The 23,443-nt window shown below is 39.3% G+C and overlaps 1 protein-coding gene across 11 annotated transcripts in view; it reads right to left on the bottom strand.

The window, feature by feature from the left end:
- Positions 1–15,423, bottom strand: part of BNIP2 (BCL2 interacting protein 2) — a 32,384-nt gene extending 16,961 nt beyond the window's left edge. For 5 of the 11 annotated variants that reach the window (XR_007776209.1, XM_050967052.1, XM_050967048.1 and 2 more), the window contains exons 1-5: positions 15,326–15,413; positions 12,981–13,010; positions 5,516–5,644; positions 3,964–4,031; positions 2,370–2,537 (exon numbers count right to left, since the gene is read on the bottom strand). Coding sequence is in view for 10 of the 11 variants with exons in the window: in XM_050967052.1 (XP_050823009.1) it covers positions 2,370–2,537; positions 3,964–4,031; positions 5,516–5,644; positions 12,981–12,991 (376 nt within the window). In the remaining variant the exon portion in view is untranslated. Of the gene's footprint in view, positions 1–2,369; positions 2,538–3,963; positions 4,032–5,515; positions 5,645–7,921; positions 7,991–12,980; positions 13,011–13,785; positions 13,883–15,325 lie in introns of all 11 variants that reach the window. The other 6 variants (XM_050967056.1, XM_050967049.1, XM_050967050.1 and 3 more) reach the window with 6 other exon arrangements.
- Between the last annotated feature and the right edge of the window lie 8,020 nt (positions 15,424–23,443).

The raw sequence follows: 23,443 nt of genomic DNA, 5'->3' as shown, positions 1-23,443 counted from the left end.
ATTTCCTGCTCTCACTTCCAACACATTTAAACTTAATTTTTTTAAGCATCTTAAATTAAGCTTTTTTAAAAATTGTTTCCTGGTTTACATTAGTCTTACCTTCCCTGTCAAAGGATTTTTTCTCCTCTGTCCTGTTATTTTAAATGCAGTAGCATTCCTATTTATGCAAGAATGAATTAATCTCTTACAGTACAACAGATGCATCTAATAGGAACAAGCTTTTAGCAATGTTAAAGAATTTAAAATTTCCTTTGACATTTTAATAGGTACATGCTTAAAGCAAGAAGAGAAATTATCAGAACAATACTGAAATAGAAATTGTCAACTTTTGTATAAATTGTTAAGAGTCTCAATGCCAGACAGAAGGATTCTTGAAAGATGCTCTTAAATTTAACCATATTTTAATAACATAAAATTCACTTAAATTCAGGTCCCAATCCTGCAGTCTGATCCTTACATGTGGATTTCTGCACCTGTGCGGAGCCCCATTGAATTAATGGAGGTTTGGTACAGGCATAAGAGTTCACCTACAGGAATTGCAACTGCTTTGAAGGACAGGGTCATAATTCAAAATGATCTGGACAAATTGGAGAAATGGTCTGAGGTAAACAGGATGAAGTTTAACACAGACAAATGCAAAGTGCTCCGCTTAGGAAGGAACAATCTGTTTCACACATACAAAATGGGAAAAGACTGTCTAGGAAGGCGTACAGCAGAAAGGGATCTAGGGGTTATAATGAACTACAAGCTAAATATGAGTTAACAGTGTGATGCTGTTGCAAAAAAAAGCAAACGGGACTCTGGGATGCATTAACAGGTGTGTTGTGAGCAAGAAACGAGAAGTCATTCTTCCGCTCTACTCTGCACTGGTTAGGCCTCAACTGGAGTATTGTGTCCAGTTCTGGGCACCGCATTTCAAGAAAGATGTGGAGAAATTGGAGAGGGTCCAGAGAAGAGCAACAAGAATGATTAAAGGTCTTGAGAACATGACCTCTGAAGGAAGGCTGAAAGAATTGGTTTTGTTTAGTTTGGAAAAGAGAAGACTGAGAGGGGACATGATAGCAGTTTTCAGTTGTTATCTAAAACGGTGTCATGAGGGGGAGGGAGAAAACTTGTTCACCTTAGCCCCTAAGGATAGAACAAGAAGCAATGGGCTTAAACTGCAGCAAGGGAGGTTTAGATTGGACATTAGGAAAAAGTTCCTAACTGTCAGGGTGATTAAACACTGGAATAAATTGCCTAGGGAGGTTGTGGAATCTCCATCTCTGGAGATATTTAAGAGTAGGTTAGATAAATGTCTATCAGGGATGGTCTAGACAGTATTTGGTCCTTCCATGAGGGCAGGGGACTGGACTCTATGACCTCTTGAGGTCCCTTCCAGTCCTAGAATCTATGTATCAGACTGTGGGATCAGGGACTTACTTTCCAATTTTAGAGAAACCATATCCAGTTAAATATAACTTTAGAAGTTCAACTGAAAATGAATTTCCTATTATCTTAAAGATTTTAAATGCAAAATCAGAAGAGTTCCTTGATGTACAATGAAGCTGTATGTGTGCCCCTTCCATGACCACTATTCTGAAACTGAAAGGCAAACTGTTAATTAAATTCTGTAAAAGCTATTGACCATTTGTCTTGCTTTAGTAAACCAAGTGATCATGTGTTATGTCAATTTTCAAATGTTGCCCAAATATTCTTTAAATGGTAGTTTACATCTTTTCAAGAATTTTTTATATTCTTGCAAAAAGGGAAAAAGTAGCTGCTCCTTTTTTGTCTTATATGAACTAGTGATTGATTAAAAAAAAATAATAATGGCCAACCGAACAGTCAAAGAAAGAAAGTATAGTAGTAATTACTATCCCATAAAACTAATTTCTCTCCTTTGAAAAATGACACCTATTAAAATTATATGGTCCATCTCCTAAGCAATTCAGAAGTGTGCCCTACAGTTAATTTTCTAGCATTCTGTTCAGTCCAGTTTTGGAAATACAAAGTCTCCATCAGTGACAATTCTGTAACTTAATATGACTTTCACATAGCTTCTTATGATATTCAGCCTAAAAAAGTATTGGTTTTAATTTCATCCAATCACACTAAATAAACTGTCCCTTGTTTGCTATTCTGGCCAACAGTCTTTATAAATCCATGCTGCCTACTCTTCATGATAGAGTTTTCCTCTAGGTGTCTAATGATTCTTAATAGTTTACTTTCCATCTCTAAACTTCTGATTCTTGGAACCTGCTAGCTCTCATCATGCACATTTAATTCTTTATATCTTCTCTCTCTCACCCACATGAAATACTGTGTACCTGAGCATAACCATCAGAACACATCTACTTAAATACCAGACAGAAGCAATGAACCCTTACCTTCCCATTCAAACTCATTACTGTTCTCAGATGGAGTATCTAAATCATCCAAATCGACCTCCCCACTCTCATTTAAATCATCAGACAATACCGATTCCTCGCTGTGATCCAGTGTTAAGCTAATATCTGGAGCCATTAGTTTCTTCCTAACTTTGTTTCCATTCACTTCTAATGGGTTTGGAGTAAAAGAAAAGATAGGTTACTTAATTTGTAGAATGCAAAGTATGTAGAAATGTTTATAACAAATCAGAAAAAAAACAATCCAGTGCTTAGAACAAAAAAAAGTCTCATTAACATTCATCACCTCACAAACAATATTCCAAACACCTCCCCCAAAATACATCAATAGAATTTTAAGGTTGCAAGAATCAGTGCTTGAGTCTCCAGAATTTTCTAGTTAAGGTTGTTGATGGTCCCTTATCTGTGCCCACTGGTGTACACATATGATAGTCTTTCATTTTATGCAGTGCTGCTGTAGCTGTGTTGGTCCCAGGATATGAGAGAGACAAGGTAGGTGAGGTAATATCTTTTCTCGGAGCAACTCCTGTTGGTAGAAGGTACACATTTTCGAGTTTCACAGAGCTCTTCTTTAGGTCTGGGGAAGGAAGCACACTCGAATTGCTGCGTGTAGCTCGAAAACTTGTACTTTCTACCAACAGGAGTTGCTCCAATAAAGATATTGCCTCACCTAGTCTATTTTGCACAGCACAGACAGAAAAATAAACAGTATTCAACATACTTAACTGGCGAGGGAGTCCAGGATACTTATAAGAATGTATATAGTGAACAGTACACAAGACACAACCTAAGTATACAACAGTACTGAAGTTGGGTGCATGTGAAAGACTAATTTAATGTAACCTATTGTGTTAACTAGCTCCTGCTAGTCTCTTCTTTTACAGATTAAATAAAATCGTTATTATAGTTAAGAGTTAAATAAGTTATCGCCTTTGAAAAGTCATCATATGAACATGATATAATGAGTAATGGCTGACAAACTACAGTAAAATGGAAGGCTAGATGTTAGGCAGGTGTATGCTTAACATGCTTTAAAAGGTCAAGGCATATACCTGCATAACTGACATCAGTTGAAAGCAGGGAATGAAATAAAGCGACTGATCCAGCACTGGAAATGCCAAAATTAAAGCAGACTGTCATAGTCAAGGAAACCCCAAGGTAAAAGCAGGAATGTTGAGAAAAACTACATAAACCAAAGTAGCTGTATTTCCTCCCTCCTTTGACATCACCTTTAAAATTTAGCATCCAGTGAAGTCAATATTAAAATGAGACTAAGAAACATCTAAATTGTGCAATAGAACCCGATAAGCTCTTAAAATTGACAGAATGGTTCATCTTTATTTGGCTTCTATGAATTTAAGACTGGCCATCAGGAAAATCTAATGGAATAGTTCATTTTCAATGGGTATTAAGCTTTGAGTTTACAGCGGAAGTGAAGACAACACCTTCCAGGTCCAATCTGTATTACGGCAAACGCAGTTTGTCTGTACTACAAACTTTGGTGGTATTCAAACACGGATATACTGATTTGAACACTGCTTACCCAAGACTTTCTACTATGTTAAGAGGTTCTTACCATGCTGGCCTTGGTGGCCAGTTACAGCTAGCATATCTGCTTCAACATTATCATCCTCTGGTAGGGGCCTGGTCCAGAAAAAGAAAGACACTTGTTGCAGGAAACACTTGCAAATTATTTAGTGAAAAATCCCATATTCATCTTTAGACCAACACATATACACACTTTATAAAAAATAACATTGTGGGTTTGGAATCAGATTAAACATGTTTGTGGTCTAAACCAAGCTATCAGCCAAGCAGAGCATTACCATGGCTGAACAGTGATTTGCAGTTTTCAAGTGAGCCTAACCTACCCATGCTAAAAAAAACAAAAACACACCAAACCAGTAGTTACTGCCTGTTATTACTGCAAACCCTGGACTGTTCTATGTTATTATAAAATGTGATATTTTAAGAAGTTAAGCAAGACCAGAAAAGTTCTTAACTTGTATTTTATTATGAAGCACAAAAAGGGCCTTAGAGGCAAATCATTTAGTTAGATAGTGCTTTAGAAACCCTATGTCCTGCTAAAAATGCACAATGTCCTAGTTTCCATCTAAGCAATCTTAAAGAGATGCCTATACACTAAGATGAAGCAAAAAGGCAGAAAGATTATATAAAAGAATATTTTAACTGAATAGTTTAATTACAACTATTAAAACCAACATGCCACACAAAATTGGAGGCTAAAGTGAAGCACAAGGTTTCTTCAAGTCTTGGGCCAAGTCTGCTATGAAGCAATAAAAAGAAAAAGAACAAGGTTGGATGAAGTTTTAATTTGTAACAAACAAACAGTATATACATTTTTCCTTCTTAACAGCTTAAACTATCCACAGTGCACATTTCAGGAAAATGTACTGCCCTATTCTGAAACACGCCTGAAAGTTGCAATTTGAAGATGTACCACCATATCAAGGATCAGGTTCAAAATTTGACCCGATAGATATCTAAGTCTTTTTCCCTACTTGTACAGTTTATAGAATTTTCTGTGGTGTTTTGGAAGTGTTTTAATGAATTTTCAAAAAGCTTGAAAGTGTAGACAGCCCAGAATTGATTTGCAACTTAATTGCCACCCAATGCATTTGAGCACGATACTTTTTAGTCTTTGAAAGCATTAGTAGGAATATGTAGCACTTCAGAATTATGCAAAGTTACCTTAAAGCTTTAAGGTACAGTTCTCATTGCATGAATGTGGGAAGTTCACAGACTAACATTTCTCCTTGCTTACATGTTGCTAACAATAAGAGCCCTTCGCTACTCATTAAAAGGCAAGTTCATCCATTAAGTTGAGACACTTTAAGCTGTACTATATTAGTAGAATTAGTTTTAAAAGAACATGTTGCTAGTGATTCATTCATGAAATCATATTAACATCAGGCATAAGGGCAAGTGGCCATACTGCCCAAGCAGCATACAACCACAAATATGCTGTAGAGGCAGGATGAATGCCTAGCAGGCCAGGTTGAAGTGCTAAGTAGACTGCAGTGGATAGTCTTTGTTTCTGAAGAGGAGTGATTTCAGTTTAACAGATTATTGGAAAAGTTTTACAAATAAAAAAAACTCTCCCTCACCTTGGAAAATCTTCATCTTGCCACTCTTCCTTAAATTCAACACCTTCCATCCTCAGCCTTGCCTCAATAGCTAATATGAACTCCTGGTGAGTCAGAACCTCTTGGATATAGGGTGTTAGATGAGAAGAGCTGGGGACAAGACATTTTAAAATGTTTAATAACACTGCCATGTTCTCTCAATTCCCACTCACCCCCTGCAAAAACAGCATTTCAAGTACTGATAGTGCACTAGACACTCAAATGACAAATAAAGCACAGTCTGTCCTAGAAGAGTAAGATAGTAAATGATCAGACAGAAAGGCACTAGGAGAGAGAACAGCCTTATGGTTAAAACACTGGACTACAGTTCATGAGCTCTGCGTTCAGTTTTGCCACAAACTTCATGTATGATGTTGGGCAAGAACCTACTCTACCTCAGTGTCCCATTTTTAAAATAGAGATATACTTGTCTATCTCACAGGGATGTTGTGAAGATCTGACGTTCTGGGAGATACTCAGAGAAGAATGGAATAGTATAAGTACCTAAATACATCAAATGGAGGTTTATTATTATTTTTTTAAATTGAGATGAGATGGTGTCACGAGTTAGTGTTTGTGGGCCTTCAGTTTTCAGGAATTAGTTGGCTGAAAACAGAGATCTTAGCACACCATTCCTAACATTGTGAGCCACATTATAAGAAATGAAGGAAAAAATGAGACTAGCATGAATAGCAAGAGTGTAAGGGGAACAAGGGGAAAAGAGACATCAGCAGATACACAAACTGGGGCAACATTATGCAGAGAACTAAAGAAAAGATGAGAGCATCAAGCCTGATTTGTTAAATGAAGGAAAGCCAGAGACGAATGATATGAAAAGGAGGACAACATTTGATCAGGGGACAATTATGTTTTTGATAGATAAAACCAGTTCTCGTCAATGTCCCTGCCCATGATGGTATCTCCCATTCCTGAAAGGCGCACAGTATATCTGAAGAACATAAGTATTTTTTTGGCCTGTCTGTTTTAGTTTCAAGTTGTAAAATACAGCAAGAAATTAGCTTTCTGAAACATTGTTGGGCTGTGTCTCAGTTTCTGGTGTTCTAAATAAGATCCTAGCTGCTGGATTTTGGAAGTTAGCCTAGTCTTCAATAATAGTAAAATTCTGCTCTCACAGCCACAATCTAACTCTCAAATCACACCTACATGGACCTGCCTCACAAATGGGAGAGCAGAGTTTAGCCTACAGAACTGCAGAATGAAGGAATTAAAAGAGATATGAAAGAATAGAATACTTGCAATTGGTCACATCAAATGCTCCTCGGGAAGATGCCTGACACTGGCACCACGTGGGAAATCTGGAGGCACGACTTCCTTAATTTTATTTCATTTCCCTTGCTCTTTCCCCACCCCCTTTTTGAAATTCTATTGATTTAATTCAGCAAAATGAAAACTGATATTGAATACGTGATCCCTGTAATGCTAGTGATTTCTTGGAATTGCTCAGCATAGCCCACTGAAAGTTTTAATATTGCTTTTCTTGTTCCTTCCTCTCCCCTTACTGCCTTTCATTTATCTCTGTTAGAGGTGGTAGAATCAACCAAAAATCTAACTACTGATGATTAAGACTTCTCTAGAATCTTTACCACAATTCCATCTCTGAAAACAGCATTTACTTCACACGCTTCAAGTTTACATGCTATTTCATCAAAAATTACTAATGCAAATATTAAGCTGATACACCTCAGAGTTTAGTGATGAGCTGACAGTTTTAGGGATAATTGCTAAAATGAGAATTGAGGGAAAATGTTACATTGAAAGCTTGGTAATTTTGCAAAGCCATACAAAGATTCTCATGTGTTTTGGACATTCCTGATAATATAAATCAAACTGAACTAAAAGTTTTGGCCCAGTGAATTCATGTACCAATTTCAGTCCTCTTGGTAATATTTCTAAGCTTTTTATGCACTCCCATTAGATCCTCTTAATTATTTTGCTACTGTTTTTTTAGATTCTACAACTGATGGTAAATAAATCATAAGTCATATTTAGAAAACCAAGGGCAACATTTTTAATGTTGTATACTTCTTCCCAGAGATTAGTAAGCTGATTGTTGTATAATTTAATGTCAAAGCTAGTTAAGATAGATCAGCTATACAAGAACCTTTTATCTAAGGATTTCTTGTCATTCTGATTTCATAAAGGGAGAGTTCCTAAGTGAATCAAAACAGTAGAGGATTCAGTCTTACCTGAAGAAAACTACTACATTTTATTTGTTAGGAAGTAAACTTTCAAGGGATTTCATTCTTGATAGTTAACAAGAAAAGGAGACATCAATACTAAAGCACATTAAGCTTATCAGTGCCTCAAATGCTGGAGAGAAAAGAAAGGAACTAAATAATTATCTTTATTTCTAGGATCTGTACTCACTTTTGATGTCTGTGACTTTGTCAAAAGGTGACATATGACACTGATTGCTGAAGCCTTTAACCTTTATATCTAATACACAACATAATAAAAATTTATAAATATTATATGATTATGTTGATGAACTGTAGATTACAGCCAGGAGTTAGGAATAATTTAACATATCTGATTTAGAGTATTTTCTTGCATCTTTATAACTACCTCTCCTTTTGCATGTTAACTGATCTTGTTTTGTAAGCCACATCAGGAATGCAAACATTGCTTCAATGTGGAAAAATATCACTTGTATATTTTTTAATTAATATCTGCTCACTGAAGCTTCCATAAGCTCCTAGCATTTTTGTAGTATCAATCCAGATCAGGTGCCCGCTTTGGACAAAAGTCATTCCACAATTTAGGCCACAGAGATAAAATACTTTCAATACAAAGATAAAGGACCTGCACAAGAGGTGCTTTAGAAAAAGCTCTGCAAAGAACTAAAAGTCTGAAAGGGTCAGATCAACATCTCCTATAACTTTGCCACTTGCAATCATCTACTGCTTTGCCACATATCTGTATAGCATCTAGTCCTTAGATCTGACCCAGATGTTGGATATTACATAGTTAATTTACTAACAAGTGCCAACATGTTTGGTTAAAAACCCTGAGAGATGCTCTAGCAGGCTGAACCTTGTAGGGAGACACTTTGCTAAGTGTCACAAGTTTGTCAACCCACAGTGTCCAGCCAAATACTTTTATGGCAGACAGCACTGAAGTGACTCACCTGAGAATGAGAATATGAACGGAGAATGATTAATACTAGTAACTGTAAAGATTATTATATAAAATAAATTTTGCTTGCTAACTGTCTCCTAATTGTCCTGCTGATAATTGGTTAATGCTTCTGAGGAAACTGTGCACCAGTTAGGTTTTGAAAAAAGATGTCAAGTATTATTGTAAGATATTAATAGCTCTTAATAAACTGGATTACACCAATCCACTATTGCCACAAACGATCAAACAGTAGAAATCTTTCAGTAATTCTGGAAATGGTAATGAAGTTATTCTCTTCCGTCTCAGACAAAATTAAGCAGTCTTATGGTCTAGTTCTATTTTGAAGAGTGCCTTAAAGGTTTATTGGAATTCCACAATTGTCTCAAAATCAGAACATTTTTTCAGATAAAAAAAATTTTTTTTTTTTAAAAGCCAGCTCACTCTGGGACATTCAAATCAAGTTGTGTTGTTCTTTCAGGCTCACATAGCACCAGTAAGAAGGAGTCCCAAATATCTGAGACTTAAACTTAATCCTGGTGATGCACACAAAAAGAACCTAGCTCAGAATCTCATAGATATGTTGATTTTATAGGGTATGCAGCACTAAGAACTTATCACTGAAGAAAGCATGAAATGCACAAGAGTCAAATTTATTGATTAGGAAGGTGCCATTTTCAAAGTCTCTTCAGAGATGGACTGGACTTTGAGTTACATACAACCACAATGGCAAATAAACTTTAAATCTGATCATGCAGCTAAAAGGCAGCCAGACTAATATAAAGGGCTAAACCACCAGAAAACTGTTTTGTTAATTCTTATTAAAAGGCACACAAGAAGTGATGGCCCTCCTACACTGATAACAAGAACCATCTAATTACTAACAAAATGTACAGTCTTCTCCATTCTTGAATGGCAAACAATTGATACTGTTTGAATCACAAGCAATTCCCATGACAAAACTAATTTCTACATTTGCTACAATTATTTTTAAGGGCTACTGATTTTATGTAGCACAGCAACGTCAAGTAGACAAAACTGCAGAGTGAGACCAAAGGATTACTGATATTTATATGATTCATTTAGCCAATGAGCAAACTCTTTAGAAGATAGCAGTTCACTTTCATCTGGAAATTCAGCTGTGTTGGCTACAACTTTACCACCAAGTTCAGTTACATCTGAGACACTAGTTTCTTAAATGTATACTCCAGAGTATTCCCTCTCCATGTCATGACAAACTTCTGACTACAGTTCTAAAAAGTCAAGTACTTCATTTAGAATAGCTCCTGGTGCTTGAGTCAAATGATTTTCTTTATGAGGTTTAGTCTGTTACATGTTGAAACTGGACACTAACAAATCAGCATCTTCTTGTTAATTAAGTGATCAATGTTTCTAATAGATAGATGTTAAATGTTTGAAAGAAAGTTATATGATTGGAACTACACATTCCTATCAATAAGGGCAGGTAAATTTTGAACATGGCCTTTCCTGTAGAGTATTTCCCTTTTGGAGAACCTAACTCAGCCAAAGTATTTCTCAATATAGACTGCAGAACAGAAGACTATATACAAAGGGAAAGCTGTGTAAAAGTAACAACCAGCAGGGAATATTTTGTGTGGAGTAAAAGTTACTAAGAACAATCTAGAAGGTAATGAGAGAAAACTGGAAAGATACTGCTTTAATGTGAAAATAAAAGATAATTAGAAATTAAAAGGAACACAGGAGATTAGGAAATGAGAAACTCATGTCCATGCAGTTCATAATGTGGCACTTTCAGATGGTGCTCTTAAGAGATTGTCTACAATGCACTGACATTTAAAATCCCAAATACCTTGAGCAAGTTTTCCTCTCACTACATGTTTGGACTATGCTGTGTATCAGCTGACAACTGTTCTTAATCTCAGAGGTTGCTGCATTTCAGTGGCCAAGCAATCCCTGTGTATGTACATTTTATCTGACATGTGGATAAACTTAAAAGATATTACTTAAGTATGTAACCTGAATAGGGTTTGAGTATTTGTTCAAGATGCAGTAAAGTTTAAAAGTTATTCTACCAAAAAAAAAAAACAAAAAAAACATCTTTCCAGATCTATTAACTAGGCAGGAGGAGAGAGATGATTGCAACTGGATTCTTATCAGCATTATATTATATTATATTTAAGAAGAAGGTATTTTTAAGGACTGTATAACACAATTGTAAGTAATTTACGAGAAGAATTTCAAGCCCTGCATAAGAGATTGTCTGCAAAATATATGCTGATTAAAAGGAAGACCAAATTTTGGGTCCACTAAATGTCAGCATCTCTTTAAACATTCATTCAGATTAAATAGTCAAGATAGACAAAACAGTCTAATATCAGAGGGGTAGCCGTGTTAGTCTGGATCTGTAAAAGCAGCAAAGAGTCCTGTGGCACCTTATAGACTAACAGACGTTTTGGAGCATGAGCTTTCGTGGGTGAATACCCACTTCATCAGTCTAAGTGAAGCTTCATGCATGAAAGCACTATCATCCAAAAGCTACAAGAACATGAAACTAATATAACAGGAGCCATAAGCAGCATCAGTTTGAAGGAAGTCAAAATATTGCTGTCTTGCGAATTAGCTATGGAATAATTTGACGCTTTGCTCACAAATGCTTACAAAGCAGAATAAGAGAGACCACTACTACAATTTCTGCTTGCAGAGGTCCTGAACAAAAATCCTCAGTACACGATCCCCAACCTGCTCCTCTAACAGTATTGGACCCACTATGTTATTTTATCTCCTAACGTACTTCCTTAACAAAGCATCTCAACCTACATTTTTATTTCAGTAACAGAAGAACAAACTAAATTAAACTTAGCTATGTTTAGTATGGCCTGATAATGCAGTTCACTCTCAGTCAGTCGAAGTTCTAAGGAAAGACTGGTGGGGGAGGGGGGCGGAAAAGAACATCAACAATTTTTCTCTGGTTCTCACCCACTCCTCCCCCAGCAAGAGAGCTTCTTGGAACAGTGAGCTTTAATCTCTTTCAATCGCTCTCCATCACTTTACCTGTATATTTAATTTAAGCTTGATCTCTAAGTTTGCTATATAGATGTCTGTCCTTCATTATTGTAGCTAACTTCCAAAAGATGAAATTCACATCACATGACTAGTATGCAGTTCTGCTCCCTTACAAGAGCCAAAGTTTGGCTTTTCAGTGATTTCCATATTACAGGTGTCTCAAAGCACACAAATTTGGATGTCAAAACCAGATTTCTGCACAGGAAAGTATCATTAAAATCCAATTTCTTACTCTTTGATAGAGGTGCTAGAAGCATTAATGTTTCAAAATTAAATATACAATGTGTTATTAGAAAGTCCATTTTCGGAATCCATGGACAAAAACGCTTGGCCACTGACACTGTAAAAATCTATCAGTTTGTTCCATTGTTTGGAGTATCAGCAAATCAACTATAGATTGAGTCTTCACATCCTATCACTTACCATCTCATTGTTTGAAGCAGGTCCTTTAGGCCAGGGTGCATACACTAGCAAACCAATATACTAAAGTTTGCCTTCCTACTGCCCTTGCTTAACCTGATTTGTGGTTAAGTAGCTCAAATCAATAGAACTGAAGATTGGACACCAACCCAAGTACTAAAAGACAAAAGCCTTGATACAGAGATTGTGTCCTTCCTCTCTTTGGAATCTATACCACAATTGGTTCTATAGTTAAAACCAAAGATGATCAGAAGTGATGAGATTCACAAGCAAACAGCAGATATTTGTACAAAATTAGGTGTGTGGTACAAGGAAGAGGACTTTATACATTCAGTACTGGATCAATACAGGATTACTTGGAAGTAGTGATAGCTTTAAAATACATCTTTTGAACCAATATGGCTAGAACTAAATATTGTATAAACAGAAACTAGACAGTCTTATCTTTCCACATAGAGAGCATTCATTTCTAGCCCTAGCAAACACTAATGAACTTAGTCACTATCTTGTCAACAACTTGATGCTGAAGGATTATTATGCACCAAGTTAGACTGAACTCCATCTTTCAGAGACAGTAAATCCATTCCATTCTAACACTACCAGTGATTTTAGAGTGACTTCACAGCAAGACAGAATGTGTGCTGGATTAACAGTAGTAGCTTCAGGTGTAGTAAGGTTTTCTAAATCCTGGTCCTGGACCAATGATCAAATAAAAAGTTCTATTCTTAGTTTAGAGAAATTGTTAACTTTTACTTCCAATCTCTTTTGATAATTAATGCTATCTAGAAAACATTGCTTAACATTTTTCCACAGCATTTAAGTGAGAACATTAAGTTAGTTATCTTACCAGTTAAGCATGAAATTTCAGTTCAAGTTGCTTTTAAAAAAAAAGGCAAAAAAAACAGATATAGAAACATTTTGTAATGACAATGATACCATTTTCAGTGTTAACACTTTCATATGAACTGTGACTAGAAAAACAGCATTTCCAAATTCAACCAAGTGGCTAAAGAGTTACTCAGATTAAAATATCATCATATGTTTTACTGCACCTGAGCAAAACCCTGTTTGAATTGCTTGTAAGTTTGTGACATGAGGTTAAAAAAAAAAAAATATAATGAAACAGGTAAGTACTACTTCATAAAGATGGTTACATTTCAAGTCCTTTCTGCCCCTCAGAAAGTAATAAAAATGCCTTGCTTCATAAGCATCCTGCAACTCTAAAAATAGCTTTCATTGATAAGGAAATTCCATTTCATAATAGCAATACTGAACTCTAGGTAATGCACAGTACAGCAGTTATTGCTTTAAGTTGGTTAAAGCCACTTTGGCTTTGTGCCTCATAATATAACCCAAGGTGTTATAATCATCTTGAAGCATACACCCTAGCATGTCTTATTGCTTAATAAACCAATCATTCAAGGTGGCTAACAGGAACACAGCTGTGCAATTAACAGACTTGGCACCAGATTAAGCACAGATATGCTGAAAGAGATGGAGTTGTTTATAAATTTTATGCTGAAAATACTGTTAGAAGATTAATAGTAATTACTTTAGGTCAACATAATGATCATTAGTGTTTATCAGATCATTAGTGCAAAGAACTTTTACTTGGAAAACAGAGGAGAGCATTGCAAGTTATATGTACTCACCTACCCTGGCAGTTTCCACTGAAGAAACTTGGGCATAATTGAAAAACATCTTAAGTGACTGTTTCAGTTATGCAGTCACCCTGCATCTATAGCCTGACTGAACACAAACAATGATCATTTAAAGGAAGATTTAGAGTTCAGCCAGCAATTCCCCACCTGTGATCCAGGTAGACTTGATTGATACATGGTGCTGGCTCCTCCTCATTTCCAGCATTAAAATACACTAGAAGTTAACACTAATTTCTTTTCTCATATTTCATTTGATGTATGCAATTGTTCTAGCTAGGATACAGTAATCTGATCTACAATGGGAGAGATAATCCATTAAATCATGAGTAGTCCATGAGACTAGTCTCTGAAAAAAATTGGGAAATCTACATTAATACAAGGCCATTGACGTTTATAACTTTCAGGTTTTGAGCAACTTCTATTGCTGCTCTGCATAGAAAGCAGGAACGTAAGCATTCAGTTGAAGTTTGAAAAAATGCAAGTGAATTTAGTATTCAGGGTGCCAAATAGCGAGGTGGGTTCAGTATATTTCCTGTAATTTAATGTGGTGTATCCACCTAAATATTCAGAACCGGAGTTACTACAAAAATTAAGGCAGCCAACATTTACCTATTTTAAACTTGCAATCAACCCAGAGAATAGATAGATAGATATATCTGAGAGAGAGAGAGAGAGAGATTTGACAAAAAAGGAAGCTCAAGATTAACAAATTTTCTCTTTTCTGCAGGGTAACCACTAGAAGCTGTTCCTACTCTCAACAACTACATTTTGGGAATAGGGAGTTGTCTGTTCATATGATAGTAAAATACTGACCACTGACTCCAGACTTTGTGATATCCTTCTGTTCTGCCTGCTGCTATCCCTTGAATTGACAGCAATTTTAAGAACACACTCCACATCATTTCAGACTATGATTTTTGCACGTTTCAATCAAACCTACTCACAAGAACAGAGTAAGACTGAGCAGGATAGCATGACTTCTGAATCTGTAAAGCAAAACACCACTGGCTAAACCTAACTAATGTTCTAGTGCAGATAACAGCTTTGCTTTTGAGAGTTTGTTAGACACATCATTACTGCACCATCATACAGTAGTTTAACGTTCACGTTATTGTAAAAGCACATCGAAGGCCAATGCCCACCTTCAAAACGCTAACCGAGAAGGGACCCAACAAAGAGCCTGGGCAGCCCAACTGAACCGTGGCCACAGGCTACTGAGCTGCCCGCCAGAGACAAAGCAACACACCCCAGCCCTGCCCCTGCTCTCCCCGCGCCCCTTCCCCCCTGCTGGGGGAGAACCAAAGAACGCAGCCACCCTCGAGCAATGAGATCTCCAGCGGCTCCAGCGCCCCCCCGACTCAGTCACGCCCCTCCAGGGGCACCTCCCCCTTTCCGTCCTCGTCCCCTCCCTCCACAAAGAGCCAGCAACTGGCCTCCCCCGCTCCACGGCCCACACCCCCAGCCAGCCCCTCCTCAGCCACAGCGGGGTCTCCCACCCCCTGGCTCCCCCCGCTCCGGCAGCGAGACGTACCTAACGGGAAATGAATCCTCCCAGGCGGCCAGGGCAGCGGAGAGACCCCAACGCCTCCCGCCCCACCACCGCCCTGACCCGGAACCGGATGGGAGAAACCAGAAAGAGAGGCCGGAGAGCGGCGGGTCATACGACCCCGTGGGAGGGGGAACAGCCCCGGGCGTTGCAAATTAGGCGCATGCGTAGGGAGTTCCGAACGAACCACCTCGGGCCGTGGGGAGAGCTGGACGTAACGCTGCTGTGAAGCGAGGCGCTGAGTGCGGGGTGAGGCAATCGGCCGCCCAGCTCCAGGATGGGGCCCATGGGCGGGCGGCGCTGCTTGGTCTAGCGGGGCCGGGGCCGGGCAGCTGCCGGAGGAGGAAGGCTGGGCTGCGAGCCCGCTACGCGCAAGGCGCTGCTCCGCCCCCGCTTAGCTGGGCGCGCCCCAGGGGGCGCGTTTGACAGGGGTTGAGGCACCTGACGCACCTGCCCTGCACTGGGAGTTAGGCACCAAACTCACACTGCAGTGCTGGGCCTCAGCCACTGGGGTCTGTAAAAAGGGCCCCGCCCCACACGGAGCGCAGGCTGGTGGGCTCAGGTACCCTGGTGGCCGGTTTGCTGGAACCAGTTGTATAGTGGGGGTGCTGAGAGCTCTTGAACCAAAGTGTAACCCCTGTAAATGCTGGAAACCACTTCAAGCCAGGGGGTGCAACAGCACCCTTAGTTCCAGCACCTATGCATGGTGAGGGGGCATAGCAGTTCCGAGGGCAGGTAGCTGGGAGTCAGGCCGGCTCCAATCCTCACATAGATGAAGACACTTATCTCCCATCGAAATCAAGGAGAATGAGGTGCCTAAATACCTTGGAGGATCTGGGTCTTTGTGCTCTACTCTCAGAACCTACCCAAGCCCCAGGGGACTTTCTGACTCAAAAGCAGTAACAAGTCTCAGTGCTTATCATGCCAGTCAGAAATTATTCCCTATACTGTACATCAATTTAATAATAAAATTATAAACGTTAAGCAAAACAATTTAAAAAAGCAGTGTATCAGTCCTTCACCTCTAGAAGCTGGAGGCTCATCTGAGGTTAGTGCTGTATACGTTCAAGGCATAGGGCAAGTCCCACTTCTTCACAAAAGCATTTTCCAAAGGATGATGTGTCCCTGCTTCCCCCCCTCAAAAAAAAAAAACAAACAAACCAAAAAATACCACTGGAAAAAAGAGTTATGGTTCATGCTCCAGTCAGGGAATTCACTATTCTAGACAAATCTAAATAAATGCATCCATAAAGCATTTTGACGGGTCCTTTAGAAATGGGTGTAATTATTCTCAAAAGAGGACAGGCTCCTTTTCCATGGAAAGGAAAATCATCTCAATATGTAGAAACATCAAGGTTATAATTTTTAAAATAGCCACATACTTGAAAAATAAAAAAAAATTAAGATATTTCAGTGGATCAGCAGTTGTATTCAAAATGTCTTCCTACTGCATGAAAAAGTTACGCTATTGCATTTTGAGGAAAGGAGAAATACAAGTACAGGAGTTTAGCCAAAAGGTCATCATTATCACATTCTTTTCTTATGGGGGAGGCCAGGGGGCAGGAAAAGGAAGACTGCTGAATTGGCTGGTGACTAGAACTGAGTCTGAAAATTAGGATATCTGGTCTATTGCACTTCTGATGCTGACTCTGTGTTCTTGCGCAAGTCAGTTCAGCTTTCCTATTTGTAAAATTGAGAGAATACCTGCATCAGAGGGATTATGTGACACTTTTGCCAAAATTATCAAATTTGGGTCCCAAAAGTTAGGCACCTAAATCCTATCTGGAAATAAGTAGTCTAATTTTTTAGAACTGCAGAGCCTCAGTGTATACTTTTGAAGTCAAAGGAACATGAGGGTACTCAGCACTAAGTCATAGCTAATTTAATTTAAAGTTAACTCAAATTTAGAAGGTGCTTTGAGACCTTTGGACTTCAACTATTTTAGATGGCTGGCTAAAACACTTATGCCATTGCTATATTAATCATAAACCTTTACAGAAGCTACATTTTTCTGAGCACACACATAGTTCCCACTAGGACACTGACCTATGCCCACACTATCCTCCACCCTTTAAAAAAATCTTCCCAGTGAAGTCATGTACCTTGCCCACCAGAGACTTTGAGGTAGTCCTCCCACACAGGTTTTGTTTATGCAAGAAAATTGTTTTGTCTGTAGTCTGCAGCTACTGCACTGCAGCATTGCTCTCAACAGGATAAAAACGCTAGTGTAGATGGGCTCAAGCGTATTTACCACCATGTCATGAAACCTGCTTCCTTTCACATAAGCAGGTTTTCATAACGTTGCGTAAAAGCTCCTGAGCACTGTTTACACTAATGCATTTATCATGTCTAACAGTGCAGCTGCACTGTTGCTAAAAATGGGTACAAGCTTTTCTAGGGCAGGTGCAACCAGAGATTCAGATCAATACAGAATCATACACTCAGATGATTATACTGTGAGTGGCTAGATTTATAAGGAGCTCAGCACATTGCCACCATATTGAGGTAGCGGCTAACCCAGCCAGTTTCACTTCAGTTCTCCACCACCACCACCACCACCACCCCCGGCCCCAGGTTGCCGAGGCAAAGGTGGAAGCGTGCAAAATATGAAATCTGTTTCAGGGCAAGGAGGAGGGTCAATATAGAACTGGGAATAAACAAGTAAGAATGAGGGGAGATACAGAGGAAAGAGGAGGGGAGAATGGATTTAAAGGTGTGGAGGAAAAGAGGAATGAGCAGAGAAAAGTGAAAAAAGGAAAAAGAAAACAAAAATGAAGAAAAATATGACAGAGCACAGAGACAAAAGAACAGCAATTAATAAGGTAAGGTCTTGAGGGTGGTGACCATATTATCTTATGTGTTTTGTACAGAGGTTAGCACCATGGGTCCTAATATATATTGGGGCCTACAGGCACTACCATCATATATATGTTTAGTAATCAAATAATAATTATAATATACCTCAGGGCGTGAGATGGTTTAAATAAGGAAGAACTGGGTGTGCAGATACAGACTGCAAAATGCCAGAAGAGGCTGAGACTTGAAAAAAATAGCAAAAGGGACACAGATGGTAAATACTCATCTCTTACCTTGATTGTACATCCCCATTTTTATTCTGGGTAGGTGGCGTCAAAGAACAAGTTGGATGGGCGTTGCTTTGTTGAGAAGTGCACAGGGATACCTTTTTAATTTCTCTGCCCTCATGACCTTTATACACCTCCTTGAATGCCAGTCAAACTATTGCTGGTGCACCTCACTTTGAAATATCCCCCCAACCATGTCATCCCAATGTTCTACACTTAAGATCTGGTCACCTCAGTTATTTGATCACTTCCTATTGGCCCAATGCATGAAGCATCTTCAGAATTGGAAAAAAAAAAAAGATTGCCTGTAGGCTAGATTTTCCACTGAATCTCTTGTCCAAGTATTGAAGACAGCCAGCCTGGGGCACTGTGAGCTTATTTGGAACAAAAGACTTATTACCATTTATGGAAGGTAAGAGTCCTACCTAGCACAATATACTCTGCTATAGTAGAATATCCATGAATACTCTTGGAATTATGCCAGTCTCCCGAAGCTGAGCCCTGTAGTTCAAGGAGCTCTATACCTGTTATGCTGGGACATTATACTGAACGAAAGTGGAGATCCATCATTCAGCATGTTAAATTCCAAACACTGCTCAACACCTACTTATAGGTCTAGTAGTTTTATGTTTGAAATTCTTTACTTGTGGTCAAATATAAAAATCAAACCCAAATCTGTTGCAGGTTTCCATGTCACTATTCTACCATGTTTATGTTAGGTAAGGTATCAGATCAGATTAATAACTGATACATTCTCTCATGGAAGTTGTTCCCTGCACTTTCATGGATGGATGTGACAACATAAGAAGTTGGGTTTTCTTTACCCCTATAAATAGGGCCCTACCAAAGTCATGGGCCATTTTGGTCAATTTCACAGTCATAAGATTTTAAAAATTGTAAATTTCATGATTTCAGCTATTTAAATCTAAAATTTCACAGTGTTGTAATTGTAGGGGCCCTGACCCAAAAGGGATTGTGTGGGGAGTCACAAGCCTATTAGGGGGTTGGGTTGTGGTACTGCTACCCTTATCTCTGCGCTGCTGCTAGTGGCAACGCTGCCTTCAGAACTGGGCAAGTTGGAGAGCGGTGGCTGTAGGCTGGGAGCCCAACTCTGCAGGCAGAGCTGCTGCCTGCAGAGCTGGGCCCTTAGTCAGCAGCCACTATCCTCTGGCTGCCCTGCTCTGAAGGCAGCAGTGCAGAAGTAAGGGTGGCAGGGTATGGTATTGCCACCCTTCTGCACTATTGCTGGCGGGGTGCCTGGCCAATAACCACTGCTTTCTGGCCATCCAGCTCTAAATACAGCACAGAAGTAAGGGTGGCAATACTGCAATCCCCCTAAAATAACCTTGCAATCCCTCTGCAATTCCCTTTTGGGTCAAGACCCCCAATTTGAGAAACACTGGTCGCCCCTGTGAGATCTGTATAATATAGGGTAAAAGCATACAAAAGACCAGATTTCATGAGGGGAGATCATATTTCATGGTCCATGATGTGTTTTTCATGGCTGTGAATTTGGTAGGGCCCTATCTATAAATGACCACACTGTGATACCATTTTGGGACTCCACTAAGACTAATCAAAACTTTTCTATCAAAACGATGTTTCAATTGAAAATTGGGTGTTTTTTAAATAAATGTTTTCATGAAAAGTGTCTGCTTTCTGCAGAAATTTGAGTCTTCACTGAAAACTTTTATTATTTGGGTTAAAAGTTTTAATTTTTTGATGAAAAGTCAAAATTTTAAGTGGAAAGTTTTGATGAAAATTATTTTTTCATTTTTGGTGACATTTTCCACAGGGGAAAACATTTTGTTTTCTGACAAGCTCTAGTAGTTTGCCATTTATGTCATGCAGTGTTTCACCTTCTCCACAAGGTGGCAAAAGATAGCTGGAAATCAATCAGGGTGTTCAAATGTACCCTAGAAAAGAAGCAAAGAAGAGGTCAGAACCAACTGCATAACAAATGTTGAATACCTCTATTTTTAAACATCAGAAATTTGCAAATACAAACATATACTTACATGAAAGGTGTACCAAAGAGAAGTGGTTTGTAAGAATAATGCTGTGTAACAAATTTATCCTGCATGTTTGCAAAATCAACTGTTATACAAGTTTGGACGTGGGGTAATTTATGATGAATCTTTAGACTGATAATTGCCATTGAAAGCAACAACTTGGGACAATATGTACATTTGTGTGTTTTTCTTTTAAACATGGCAGTAATCTGTTTTTAAATACTTTGTTACAAAGAAAAGAAGATTAAAAAATACCTCTGAGATGGTTAGTGTAAATAACTCAGTAACCTAGGAATTTAGGAGTATTCAGTTGAAAGTCTGTGCCTGCTGGGCTGAACAAGGAGAAATACTCTTGTTTGTTTCAGAGTTCTTATCTGAATAGGAATAGGACAAGTATTTCAGTTCAAAACACTGAAAAATAGTCTAGCGTTTGAAGCACTGAACTAGTATTCAGGGAATTTATGTTCAATTCCTGCCTCTGCCACAAACTTCTTGTATGATCTTGGGCAAGTCACTTCACATTTCTCTATGCCTCAGTTCCCCATCTGTGAAGTGAGGGTACTATTACTTCCTGTCTTTTTAAACTGTCAGTTCTTTGGGGGCACAGATTGCCTCTTAATATATGTACATAGAGCACCTGGCATAAATGAACTCCAATTTTAGGTGCTATTGTGATACGGAATAAATGTGTAACATACACATACAATAATTTTCAGGTGTGTAAGAGCTGGATAGGGCTTTACAATATGACCACCTGTAATATTTCTATAGGGCACAGAACCAGCTTATTGAAGCCCTGCATTTCTGCTACATAATCAGAGTTTCATTGTATTTTATATTAAAGAGAAATCTCACCCAATATTCATTTCCAGAACTTATTGATTTAGAGGTACTTGTATTGCAGTGTTTCTCAAACTTGGGACGCCGCTTGTGAAGGGAAAGCCCCTGGTGGGTCGGGCTGGTTTGTTTACCTGCTGCGTTTGCAGGTTCGGCCTATCGCGGCTCCCACTGGCCGTGGTTCGCTGCTCCGGGCCAATGGGAACTGCTGGAAGCCATGTGGGCCGAGGGATGTACTGGCCACTGCTTCCAGCAGCTCCCACTGGCCTGGAGCAGCGAACCGTGGCCAGTGGGAGCCACGATGGGCCAAACCTGCAGACGCGGCAGGTAAACAAACACGCCTAGCCCGGCCCACTAGGGGCTTTCCCTGCACAAGTGCTGTCCCAAGTTTGGGAAACACTGTTGTATTGGAATAGAAAACACAGCTCTAACATCTGCCATTTCTGAATGGGGTTAAATCATCCTTCCCTGCACAACATTGAAGAAAATGAGCATTGTGCAGCAGGGATCAGATTAGCCCATACTGCAGAGAGTGTCCGAGCTGGCACTTATGTTTTTTAATACTTGGAACCATTTTTTCCTTCTGGGGTAGAGGATTATGAAGTGCAGGGTTTAAGAGGAGATCAGAAATTAGGGCCAGGATTTGGAGTACAAGACTTTGAGACATGGGTTATGGAATACAGAGGCTCAGGCAAGATGGGGTACACATTATGGCATCATGAGTGGGAACTATATCATGGCAAAGCTTGGGTTATGAGTGGAGCTCTTGTGATGAGCAAACTTTGGGAGAGTATCGCCAGTTCCTCCTTTCTCATTTGGATCCTGCTACATAGACCTTCTCTGCAGGGGGTAAATGAATGCCATCCTCCCAGCCAGACAGCAGATTGCTTTGAGTTGCATCCACTTTTTGTGTAGGCAGGGGGAGTGTTGTGCCTTGTCACTAGCCCTTGCTGTGTTTCCACATACCCTAACCTTGTTCCAAACCTCTTTGAGCTATTTTAGATGGAATCACTGAGGAGCATGGCATGCATGGGTTGTGAACATATTCTGTTCTCTGCAGGCCTTTATACTGCACCCATCGCTGTAGTATCTAAGCATTGGCCCTCCTCACCACCATCTTCCCTCTTTCTATGCAGTAGGCCTTCACCTGTTCCACCTTTTGGTACATACCTGCAGAGAGAAGGAGAAGCAGGAATCAGCCTGAGGCTACGTCTTCACTACCCTCCATATCGGCGGGTAGCAATTGATTTCTCGGGGATCGATATATCGTGTCTCATCTAGACGCGATATATCGATCCCCAAATGAGCTCCTATCGATCCCGGAACTCCACCAGCCCAAACGGCGGTAGCGGAGTCGACATGGGGAGCCACGGACGTTGATCCTGCGCCGTGAGGATGGTAGGTAATTCGATCTAAGATATTTCAACTTCAGCTACGTTATTCACGTAGCTGAAGTTGCGTATCTTAGATCAATTTCCCCCCCTAGTATAGACCAGCCCTAAGTAAGGAACAGCATCCTCATCAATGATTGACAGGATCTCATGCTTGACATTAGAGAAGTGAGAATATTAATTATATATAATATATACAAATGATGAGAGAAAATAATTGAACCTTACCCTGTCAAGGAAATATCTGTTATCCACATCCAGTAGAGAAACTATTCAGCCTGTTCTGTAGAAGGATTTGTAGCCACTGTAACAGATTTTCTCTACTAGAGAAGGTAACAGTTTGCTGGCTGCAAACAACAAGAGTAGTGTGAGCCCTACTTGGGCCTGTGGTTAGAGTAAGTAACTGGAAGTCAAGAAACCTGTTTCCTATAATCAGCCTCTGCCGCTTCCAGCTGTGTGAATTAAGCAGGCCACTTAACTTTTGCTTCTCCATTTGTGAAATGCTTACCTATTTCACAAAAGTTATTGCAAGTCTTATTATTTGTAAAGCATTTTGAGATCCTCAGGTGAAAGGTGCTAAATGCCTAAGGAAGGAGTGGTGAATAAATTATGAAGCAGAATGCAAAACTGCTATTGACTCTAATTTTTGCCTGAGTAAAAATTAAGGAGTACAGCATGTTGGTAAAACTCTCAGGAGTATGTGGAAAATGAAAGAAAGATCTCTTGCTTGTGCCCCTTCCAGATAAAATCACTGGGCAATTGGGCTGCATCAGTATCATA

The sequence above is a fragment of the Gopherus flavomarginatus genome, chromosome 9 (assembly GCF_025201925.1).
Source record: "Gopherus flavomarginatus isolate rGopFla2 chromosome 9, rGopFla2.mat.asm, whole genome shotgun sequence".
In the NCBI taxonomy this organism is placed as follows: Eukaryota; Metazoa; Chordata; order Testudines; family Testudinidae; genus Gopherus; species Gopherus flavomarginatus.
Note: the sequence above shows the minus strand (reverse complement) of the source record. Positions and strands in the feature narration are given on the sequence as shown.